Source organism: Eucyclogobius newberryi, unplaced genomic scaffold (assembly GCF_026437365.1).
Source record: "Eucyclogobius newberryi isolate DKJ021-1_F unplaced genomic scaffold, fEucNew1.0.hap1 SCAF_16, whole genome shotgun sequence".
Taxonomy (NCBI): domain Eukaryota; kingdom Metazoa; phylum Chordata; class Actinopteri; order Gobiiformes; family Gobiidae; genus Eucyclogobius; species Eucyclogobius newberryi.
The window spans coordinates 12908404-12920943 of NW_027315790.1; the positions used below are offsets into that span (position 1 = coordinate 12908404).

Consider the following 12540-nt stretch of genomic DNA (forward strand, 5'->3'; position numbering starts at 1 on the left):
ATAAAGGTGTTATCGGATCATATTTTTCATCAAATCATAACTATTCTGTAACTTGATGGATTTTGACCCTTGTTCATAATGTGGTTGCTAGGTAACCATTGTGGAATTGCTACAGTATGTCATATTTGCTGCCCATGTTCAACCAGGAAGTAATATTAAAAACTTCACTAAAATTGTCAAACTGTCAAATTATCATACAAGTTACAGAACAGTTATGATTTGTTCACAGCATTTGAGTGAAAGGTGAAGTCGAACGTGTCACATGCACTTCAATGAGAAGAACGACCTCAAGCCCACTGATTAAAGTCTTATAATACTACAATCGCAATGGGGTAAAAGTACTTATATTTACATTTATAAAAAACAATACTATGGCCAGGAAAGTGTTAATCAAAGTTTGTTTAGTTATGCATTTACGTTGTCACCATTAGAAGTATGGTGCTTGCATAATAAGATACATTTAGCTACTATTATATTTAGCTAATCCACAGTCATAACTCCAGTGCAGAGCATTGATTTGGATAGTAGAAGCATATTTGTGAGTTGTACTGCTTGCAAATTATTTATTTAAAACAAAAAAGCAATCAATGAGTAATAACAAGCATTTATTGGGGGCTGTGATATACAATATCCAGCATTTAAGCTGATAACAATGGTTAATTGACCTTTTGACATGAGGGATTTTAAGCTTGTGTGTGACTTTCAAATGCTGCATGATGTATCCTGTTAGGAAAAGAGAATCTGAATAATGAATATTGTAATACATTAAAGCTCCACATGTATACACAGTATGTAAAGCAGTGCCCACATGCCACTGCCTGGTGGCTCTTACTCGCTGCAGTCGCACAGTGCAGCAGTGCAGAGGGAAGAGTCCCCCTGTGAGGCTCCCTCTCTTCTGCCTCACCCCCTCCTCTCTCTTCTCCTGCGTTCCTTCGCTCCTGCAGGCATTTGTGACAAGCTTAAGCTTTGACTCAGAGCATGTTAATGAAGATGTAATGCGATTAACGGACATGCAATTAATTTGATTTCCTCCTTTGCCGTGTGATGACGCCTCCATCAAAGGACATGGCATTCATAAACTATTTGGAACGGAGGGATGGGGCGCTACTTGGCTACTGTTTTTCTCTTTCAAGGACGATAGTCGCTGAAGAGGAAATGATCAGACAGGAGGAATCGTCTTCTTCAGCCGTGCCCCAGAACACAGCCGCACACAAACACGCACACACCTCTCACTGTGCGTTTGATCATACACATCCCCTCCAGCGCTCACCTCATAAATCATATGGGTTATTATTCTATCACCTCAGAGCCTAACGTCATGCGGCTCAACCGGCATGAATATTCAGAGAGCCCTGTAATTCAATTACAGCTTAATTGTTGTCTTGCAACTTCAATGGTCTTATCCAAGGGGCTTCAGGCATTTTGGGGTTCTTCACTTAATTTATTCATATTTCTTAGGCTATTTCTTTTTATTTGTGCGACCAGTTGTCTAACCGAGCATACACGAACTAGAAATGAAATAGACTGGTTATAGTTGTAAGGCCATAAAAGCATTACATTTCAAATAAATATATCATATCTCAAGTCTTATTATTTCTCATCACAGGACCACTGGGCCTTCATACACTTAATTAAAATCAATAGTCTGTGCGAGTCCCACAAGTTTTAAAGGCTTTTATACAGACCTTATCATTTCATTTATTATAGTGCATCTGTATTGGATCTGTATTAAAACTACATGTATTAAAGTACAGCATAAAGAAATACATATGTTAAACTTTATTATGCCATTGTTTGCGGCCTTTTACTTCATCACAATCCACAACTCCAACATTTTACCCTGCCAAACTTGGGCCTATTCTGTTGCACACTTGGCATCACACACAGCGTTGCAAACATGTTACTGGAAACCTGGAAACCATGTCCCTTTGGTCAGTTATTTCCATAAGTTGACATGCCTCTGTCTCGTTTGTGTGGCGCAGGCGACCCGGCGGCAGAGGAGTGGTCACAGTGGAGTATGTGCTCTCTGACCTGTGGACAGGGCTGGCAGGTGCGGACACGCTCGTGCGTGTCCTCTCCTTATGGGACCCTGTGCAGTGGTGCGCTACGGGAGACACGCATGTGCAACAACACCGCCTCCTGCCCAGGTGAACCGGGCATCATCAGCTCAGGTACCGGCCATCGCAGCTTCTCTTTCTCAAAACGATCGCACAAGGAGAATGATAAAGTCAGAACAATAGGAATAAAATGTTACCAAGGCATTGATTGACTTCTAAATGTCTAAACTTTTTTTCTCGTGATGTGATTAACATTATTCAGAATTAGAATGTAATTACGTTCTCTCCTGTCAAGTCTTCAATAAAAATATACAGTATATTTACCTATTTATGTATGCATTAACTGTATTTCCTTAACTTTTAATCATATAATAATGCAATTCCTATATATATATATATAATAATGTAAGTTTAATTGCTGCCTGTTCTAGCAATCTTGCATATACAATCTGTCTCTTCTCAACAGCTCAAAATGCTCTGTTCCACATTCTGATGTCATGAGGTGGTGTTGCTCCTTGTCCTGACTCCTTCACCATTAGTTCTGATCATTTAAGAACCCAAATTACCTCCACTACAAATCATGCTTTACTAATGCTGTTGACTTCCTGTTTCTCGGCTGAGAAATGTAGTATTGAATTGCTTAATGTTGTTCATAAAAATAATGTTTAAGTTGTAAAATATGAAATACTGATGTGAAAAGCCACAATAGGGCATTTACAGGACATTACAGTTATTAATGTTAATTGTATGTTGTTGCCCTTACCGCGCCGTATGTATTTTTTAAATGCATTTCTATTTGGGAATGTTAATGGATTTTATATTGAAGCCACTCTTGGCATTTTTACTATCATTTTATTCTAATCGTGTCGTACAATGAACGTTTTCCAATAGCACATCTCATTATGGAATATGTATTTATGCATTCTGACATCCTGTAGTCAATGTCAGTTTACAGCGAAACAAATACAAACGGCTCCGTGAAAAATATGCACAGAGAACGCAAACATGTCAGCGTGTTTTTGGGGAGAAAAGTGCACAGAATGGAAATGTCATCTTGTCATTTCAATTCGCACTCGTGGCCAGCTGAGAGCGAGGCAGACGGAGCAGCAGATAACACCTCTGCTCAGTGTCAGCGGGGCTATTAAACTCGCCGCGACTGCAACGCACGCCGGCTATCTTTAGCTCTCTCCTGCTCCTTCTTTCAAAAATCATGCTGTCCCACTGTTACACCAGCTTCATTATCCGTGTTTAATTTATTGTACGGGTTTTTTAGACCGAGCGATACAAGGAAAGACTGACCAATCCAAGCCCAGCCTCTGTATCCCTAAATAACCATGGAACACCTGACTAATTTTGCTCATGTTTGATTGAAGTGTTTGCGCTGCTCTATGAAGGGTCCTGTTTAGGTTTGATTGCCGTGATTGCAGTAGAAGTGAAATAATGGCTCTTTTCCTGTGGCTTTGTGTAAGTACTCAGCTATATTTTGATGGCAAGACCGTCACAAAATAGAAAATGTTGTATTTTGTTTTGTTTTTTAGTATTTGATCTTGCTGCCTCTGCAAACCTCCACGTCTATAGATCAAATGCCCAAATGCCTGACTGAACTAAAGGTGCACAGACGTTTTTCCACTGGCTCTGGTGCTCAGACAGGTTCACTTTAGAGCGGCGCAGTCAGGGTTAATTGTAGAAGCTCCAGGTCCCAAAAAATATAATGATGAATACGTTATTAATAATTCAAATTGTTTAGTAATACCAGGTTTGTGCCTCTGTTCATCAGCTCTTATGGCAAAAATGATGACCTTAATAGACAATAAATAGAATAGACAATTCTGTTGTTTATCACAAGTCAGTCACATCTATTATTTTCTGTTCATATCTCATTCTGCGTTCTTTCTTTCGTTTCGTTCTCTCTCCAAATAGACCTCAAACAGACCTGTACGGATCACGTTTGGACAATGGAAACACATTCAGTCCGCTCCACGTCGATGTATTTCTATTGCCAATAAAAAAGGAATAAAACATGGAACATTCCATGCAACTAGGGATGCATACCTAAACCCACGTTCAGGTTCAAGTCCGGATTCGAATCCAGAGGTTTAGGTTCAGGTCCGGACCTAATGAGTCCGGCTGAACTCATGCCATTTTTGCATAATGTTATAACAGCGTAACACAAGCTACTTGGCTTAATTAAGTTGAAGACACATGAACAAGGACGACTATCAAACACAAGGCTTAACTGCAGAGTGAAATAAACTCAATTTATCTGGTTTATTCACTGTTTATTAACAGAAGTTACAACTTACAAATCACAAGCTGCTAGCTGCTAACACACATTCATGTGTTTTACTAGAGGAACAACTCCCGAACAAGAGCAAGTTGAGTATTGGGGCAGCTGATTCACTGACTGGGCTGTTCCCACACCTGAAGTTTAATACCTTTAGATACATTTCCACTCTTTAATTTTGCAGATCCATTGTCATCAAAGTCAGGTAAAAACCTTCAAAAACTAGCATAACAGTCAACTAGAACCACTATAAATCAATCAACTTAGCAATATCAAAAATAGAATATGAACATATTTTACACTACAAACAATACATCATATTAACAGCATTAAACACAAGACCATATTCAATTATTAATAGAATACAAATACCATTACAAAATATAAGCTCCAATTAATGAATCCAGCAATTAAACAATATTACTTTGACTTAGTATTTACTTAGATGTATAAATATGTATATTGCACATTAACCCACCTAAATAAATGCTACATCACAACATAACAGTTATTTTATTCACATTGTAGCGACCCTAGTCTCTAGTGCGTGCGGTCTCTGGGGCGGAGCTAAGAGCAGGCTCAGGAGACCAGGTAGTTGTTGATTTTCCTGTTCCATCACCATGGTTACGGCCAATAGTAACCAACTCTGTTCAAGAAATAAAGTGACAAGTTGTGAGCACTAAACCAGCATTACTGACCTGAGCGAGAAGTTACAATATTTACACCCAAACCAAAGCACAACCCGCTCCTTTAACAAGAGTTAAACTAACTGACGGAGCGGCACAAGCGGCGACGCACGCGGCGGCTTCAAACGCTTCAATTAAGCCAGCGATCTTCCCGAAGGTTCGGTCTCTCGCGTCTTTAAACTCATTGCGCCGGCTTCAACTTCTGCCTCGCGGAAGACGCGTGCGTCGCTGATGCTCCGGGCGCGCCATTGACAGCGATGTCAGTGTTTACTTCTTTTCTAGCACGAATTTCGCGATCTATGGAAGGTTTCAGATGGTTTAGATTCTAGAACGTAAAGGATATAGAATGTGAGTGGTAGATTTTTAATGAGTCCAGAACCGAATCAACGGGGTTTCGTTTTTTTTTGGACCTGAACCGAAACGTTTTTACAAGTCCGGATCCGGTCCGTCGTAGCGGTACGCATCCCTACATGCAACGCAGTACCATTTCCATGTAGACAGGCATACCAGACCCCCATGTGAATAGTTACATAGTTCCCCTTTAATAAGCTTCATTCACAGATCAAAGGCATATTTCATGGTTTTCATTAGAAGAAAGTGGTCAGTTATACAGAAAATAAATGTAATATTCATTAAATTAAGTCTGGTGTCCTAAAGGGGGGCTAAATGATGGATAAAAGATAAAACCAACGGTAAAAAGGTGAGACCATAGCTATAATATGTTCTGACATGGATTAGATGGTCTGGACACGTGCAGCGGAGAACTACAGTACAGAATGTTTTACGCTCAAAATTAGCTGAGGTTACCACTGTTGGACGGACATTTTTGGTGTCGTGAAAGAGGAATGGGGGTTGTCCGGACTTCTGCAACAGGAAAATAACATATTTTTCGCTTTCATGTCAACATTTTATCAGTAATCTCAACTAGCCATTCCTTCGGTTTACTACCAAACACACACTGCCTGATGCGTGACTTAAAACGCACACTATCTCATCTCCATTTCTTTGTAACTAGCTTCTGTCACTTCAAGCCGCATCAATTAAAAACAACGCACCCTGGGGGGAACATCATTGTTTATTTGGAGTTTCTCTGCATCAAGTGAACCAAGGCAATGTTCCGAACGAGCAAACAAACCCGAAGTGAGCTTACTCTGGCGCGTGGACAAACAATCGCGGCAGTTTGAGTGACATATTGAGAACAGGCAGGAAACACATCACCGTTCTATGTGAGTAATGTATGTACAACAGGAGTTCTTCTGAGTTGGAGGAGCGCTGGATTTTTTTCAGTATTATGGATCGTCTTTGACTGTGTTGTGCAAACGCTTCGGCCTAATTTGGATGCGTCCCTTGCGAGCGTATGTTGTTTCCTACATAAAAGTCAACACTGTCAATCTTCCTTCTCGCAACCCCGTCTTTAAAAGGGGGGAAACGGGACTCGGAACATCTCCCTTCTCTGTCAGTGCATATGCTAATCTTGTTTTTATGCAAATGCGCCAATGCGATTTGTATGTCTAAGTGCCTCATTTCCCATTCACTGTCGATATTAATATTCTCAGCCGTGCCTTTGATGGGATATTGGTTGCTGTGTTTTGCCGTTTACTTTTTCATACTTGGGCTATCTGATGTTTCGGGGTGGGTGCGCGGGGACGTTTAGGGTTGCATCGAGGGGGGGGATTGCCTCTCAGGAATTGCATCAAATTCAAACAGAAAAGTGTCGAGAGGCGTTAAAAGAGCTTAAAAGAATGTGATTTTGAGTATTTATTGAGTCAAACCTGTTCAACTTGTTCATTGACAAGCTGGCTAATTGTGGCCTGACACTTGTTCAGTATGTTCTGCACAGAGTGAGTCTGGTGAGTGCAATGGCATTTGTTTACTTCAGTGACACATGTGAAATAGATGAGCTCGTTGGTCATCTATCATTTGGAACAAAGTCAGACGTCTCTCACCTCAGAGGTTTGTGCTTCGCTCACAGATTCTGCTGCTTTTTCCCCCCTTTCATATTTGCTTTGATACAAACGGACCAAGCCTGTCCCTGATTAATTCATCTGTCAATCATGCTCATCTGACCTCGGAGACCAGAGTGATACCAATCTGTGTAAAAATATAGATATCACTCTGGGCTTTCCAGGCTTCCACTGTTTGATTTGAAAATGGCTATTGCATATCTTGTTTCATGCTAAGTGCAAAATGGATCATATAACAAAGGAGTATTCAAAATGCTACTATAACACCACTTTACTAATACAGTAAATTAACACCTACGTTTATAACCCAGTGTAGCCTATTGACCAGTTAAGAACACATTTTTAAAAAAGTAATTAGTTATGTTTCCCCATTACTTCTTCCTGATAATAACTGCTTGAGTACAAAGTGATGAAAATAATAAACTACTAGAAAAAATGATTTCTCCTTCACAACGCTCAAAGCCACCAACCACCACCACCATTTACCAAACGCACAGTCACATAGATGTTCAAGCGTCTGCACTACTGTTAGACGCTGTATCCACTATCGCCTGGTTCATGTCTTTAAGTGATCCAAACATGTGGCACTTCCACTATTGTCCTTTGATTTTAATCCCATAACAAATAGTCACTAAATTATAATGTACTATATCTTTAAACTCCACCCGTATGGAAATATTTCCCTGTGTGTTTTGTAGTAAGAGAATACGAGACCACATGTTGCTCAAAACCAATGAAATGGTTTTAACGTTAATGCTTTTTCTCATACCTTTAGGCGAGATCTTTTTAAGATAACCTCTGTCTTTTATGTTTACTTCTGTTTACTTCCCATGAGATGAGAGGGCGTGGTCTGATCTGATCTCTGCTGCAAGTCGTGGTAAAAAGACAAGACGTTTGCAGAAACTGTAACAGCGTTATAACAGAGACGTATTTATTTAATCAGGTCTTACTTACACAACGTTATTTCCAACACTGATATTGACAAAATATGAAGATTTATGGCCACTATATATGTAAGTTTGTTTTTTTTTAAAGTCATGTATAACTATTTTTCTGTCAAAAATCTTTTAGGGACACATCCACAAATGTTTAAATGGAGTCAAACACAATCCTGCCACAAAATATCTGCTATAATAGGAAATAGTAAAGTGTTTACAAAAAGGTCTTGTCAGCCATAACCATCATTCTATTTCGTCCCACAAAGGCACAATATATGAACAAAAGAGAGTGACAAACAAGAGTCAGTTCCTTCATCCCTCATCCTCTCATCCTGTTCATAAATGCGGTTCCTTATGCTCTTCTAATGAGCTCAAAAACACTTACTCTTGGTCCACTGCATTTCTAATGTAGGCGGAAGTCTTCTGATTTTTAAAAAACGTTTTAACCATTCCATGTGAACACACTATAGACTTTGAGTGTGTTGAGTAAGTGTGTGGGCTAATATGACTTGGGGCAATGCTCTGCAACAAGTGTTAGACCGGTAATTACCTTTCGGACTAATTAAGTGCAGAGTATTATTTCTATTAAAAAGTCACAATGTTAAGCCAATTCTTCTTTGTTATATATTTTCATTATACCGTTGCTCTGTTTTGACCCTGTATAAAATGAATGGAATTGATGGTAATCATAACAATTTAGGGCCACAAACAGTAAGTGAAAAAATAAAATCTAGATTTGTGCTTTTTAAAATAGCCATTTGTTTTCATTACATATTGTATTGCGTTTAGTTTAGTGGCTTTAGTTATTTATTCAGGATAGCATGTGCTTTTGCATACAATATAAAACATGCAGCTTCATTTGCATAATTCACGTCCATTATTTTCTTATTTCTTCCTCATTCAGCTGAGTATTTTTGGTGAACTTTAGTTTTTCCCATCACTGTGTCGTTGTTTGATCAGCCTCGAGATCGTGATGGGAATGTATTTATTTTTTTCATCCAGTGTAGGGATAGAGTACAACGCTTTTATCCACCCCCTGTGTGACTGTAAGCACCGCATAGAAGCCATTTATTTAGATTCAAGCTGTTAAATAAAAACGGCTTTGTGTGTGAGAGCGAGATACAAGTCATATCTGATGCATTTGCCCTTTTCCAGCTTTGTTCGGTGCGCTCACCTGAAAATATCTCCTGTGGCTAAAATCTACGCTAATCAATGCAGCAATCTTGTTTTTCATCTCAATCTTTTTCTTGTTTAATTCATTTTTTTACAAAGTCCCTATCTTAACTTCATCTGCAGATATTTTCCTTCCAAAATGGCCACGTCTATGCTCTTTTATAGGCTAATTGATTACCATTTTCCAGCCTGATTCCAGCTACACTTGTATTCACTTCGGAAAATGGAGTTTGGCTGAATTTGTAATTTTGTTTCAATCCCGCAGTGCAGTTTTGTGGCATGGCTAAATAACACAAATTTATTGTATTTCACTGCTTGTTATTCCGCTGCGTGGCTCTGTTTACCTCTCAGGAGAAATTCCAACCTAATTCCTCAAATATAACGTTGTACATTCATATTATTCAGTATTAACACATCCATTATGTTACCAACTTCAACATGATTCAGTCTGGTCACCTTATCTTTCTGTCTCCTATTACTTACTATTGTACAAGAGCGATCGCTAATATTGTTTTCGTCTGTTTGTTCCCCTGGTAGGCAGAAAGTGAGTGCAGCAGGCGAGAGCGTGGCCTGTGTTGGATGTTACTTGTAGTTTTATGGCCGACATTTCTGTTGATTTTGTTTTATATAATAGAACACATCGCCTACACTTTATCTCTGGAACTGTGCCAGAAACAGACAGGAAGACAAACTTAAAAGTCACTCCACTTTGAGAACATCGGCTGTCTAAAATCAGTCAGACGCGGACATAACCTGCTAGTTTTATGTCAAGTGGAGACGCAACTTCTTCAGTGAGTTTCAAAATGTTATTACAAATTTACAAATAAATATATTACAAAAATATAGCTTTTAAGTCTTGGCGCTGCTGTTGCTTCACCTCCAGCATTAGACTTTTTCATCACTTTTTGGACATATTAAAATGATACCAGGCAAACTCTCATTTTAATATTTCAATAAAGAAAAGTGGATTGACAGAACAGAACACATGTATTATTTAAGGATACTAACTAGCTGTTCCGCTTTGTTTGTCTGTCAGGGGGATGTAAACATAACTTTCTTCATTGTTGCCAGAGACTGCAGCATGTTTTGACTGATTTATCCTATTTTTACCCCCACTGCCTTCCACAGTACTCTTAATATCACCATCAACTGTCGTCTTCCGCTCTTTCCTTGTGCTACTCTGAGGCTTCCTTCACACAGCAAGGTTAATTATTTATCCACATGATTTATTTAGATTTGCTTCCACACAAGCCCAGCAATCTTCTCTATACTCTTGGCTGCCAACTTTTCCTCTTTAATGTTTTTAGCAAAAGCTCCCCTGACTTCCCTCTCTCCTACACATGTAACTCGCCAGTGTCGGTGGGATACAAGCAAACAACACAGCAAGGGTTATTTGGAAACTGCACTATTTTAGGTATAAGCGTGTATTTATTCAGTTTAATTGATTCATATTTAATTACAAGCATTTGGAGTTCAAAATAGATACATTTTAGTAGTTGGATAAAGATAACCCGGTCAAATCTAGGGTTAAATTAGATCTAAAATGGGACGTGACTATAGTAGTATTAAAGAAAGAATTGCACAACATATGGTTAAAATTTGAGTAATTCATGGAGCACCAAAACAAACAGGTGTACCACCACTTCTGTATTCTAATGACACGATACTTGCCTGACCAGCCAAGAAATCTTCCCGATTTCAAATGGGTGTGATTGACAGGCGCATTTACCGATCAGAGAACTGAGGAATGAGCTGTTTGTGTCGAAACTAATATATGGTGGCTGACAAGTGAATACGAGATTTCAGCAGAATCAGGAAGCAAAACACTGAAGGTATCTATTTATCTGAGGTAAATTAAGTTATATATTTTGTTCTGAATATTTGAGAGATATGGTTGGACCTTCACAAGTTCAGAACGCTTTTTGACCCCCTTCTGGTCCGATTCCGGGACTGTCTGGTCAGGCAAACACTTTTCTGTGAGTATGAATCTAGTGTCACTGTAGATAATTCAATACGGGACTTTTAAAGAAACATGTTAACTTGTGAGTCTTTCCATTAGCTTTGGGAAACAGAGTATTTGTTTTACTCAATTAAGTATTTACCCCTGAACTAACATGATAATAACAGCTAACCCTAACAGCATCATCAATAATCTTAATTGAATCACAATTACTGCAAAGGCAACAGTTAATAATGAATTGCATAGATAATATAAAGCTCTCTCAGGTTTCCTTCTGTCTCACTGTGAATAAAACCTGCTATGTCTGTAGTTTAGACTTCCACAAACTAGGTCTGAAATGTACCTGACTCTTGTGGTAGTTTGACCGTTATGCTTAAAGGTGGTATGGACGATTTTTTTCAGCAAATTTTTTATCATATTTCCTCGTGGCGTGGATAAATCATTTGTCCTGCCACGTATCAATCATAAAACGCACCTACCGCTCACCTGCAGCCGCGTCAGGCTCGTCCCCACGTTTCCGCGTGTCTAAGCGCATGGATCTATCATAATATAGTTCCCTCAGTGTACGGGGCAAAATGAAGACGGAGAAAGACAGTTCGAGCTGACACAGAAGTGGACAGAAATCTACGGGAGACAAGAGATGCGATGCGCTCCGTTGTGCTAATAAACAAACGCACATGTGTGTTGTATCAGTCCACACGGAGGAGTGCGCATGCGCACTTCCGCCTGCGTTCTCAAATCGCCAAAAAATCGTCCATACCACCTTTAAGTAATATTATGTTAATGCTCCTGGCTTTGTTTTAAATGTGAATCTTTTTTTCAAAACATAAATTGCAAATCCATTTGCTGTCACGTTAGTTAGTTGGATATACTGCTATTGGACCTCTTCTTTGGAGTGAATGGCTCCTGGTGAATTCAAAGTAGTGTTCACTGTTTTTTCCTCCTGCACTTTGAGTAGCTCCAAGGGTACAAATATAGTCAACTGTCAGTTTCAACTTCAGAATTCAGATCTGGATATTTATAAGACATCGACCAGATTTCCAGTTGTAATAATTGTATTGATGAATGAGCATTTGCTTTTATAGCTTTGGGCTGAGAAAACATCTGTGTGTAGGCGTAGGATCAGCTAATATGCATTTCCTGACAAAACAATTGCATTTTATCATATTTCCTATAATCATTGTCAGGAACAGTATGCAGTCGTGAGAATAAACTAGTTTGTTTTTGGTATCAGAAAGAATAAATACATTTTAAATACATATACACACACACACACACACACACACACACACACACACATTTTCACTTATCTCTAATCCAATAATAAATAATAATAATAATAATAATAATAATAATAACGATAATAATAATAATATTCCATTGGTCAGATGTGTTTGAACCGAAACGCTATTTAGTCGTACAAAGCTCGAAAACCTTGTAATTTATGCATTACAACTGCAGTCACCAATTTGTCTTAG

The 12540-nt window shown here is 38.9% G+C and overlaps 1 protein-coding gene across 1 annotated transcript in view; it reads left to right on the forward strand.

Annotated features, from left to right (window-relative positions):
- Positions 1-12540, forward strand: part of adgrb2 (adhesion G protein-coupled receptor B2) — a 269466-nt gene that overhangs the window by 137895 nt on the left and 119031 nt on the right. Inside the window, exon 4 of the mRNA XM_072447617.1 lies at positions 1983-2171. Within this exon, the coding sequence (XP_072303718.1) occupies positions 1983-2171 (189 nt within the window). The remainder of the gene's footprint in view (positions 1-1982; positions 2172-12540) is intronic.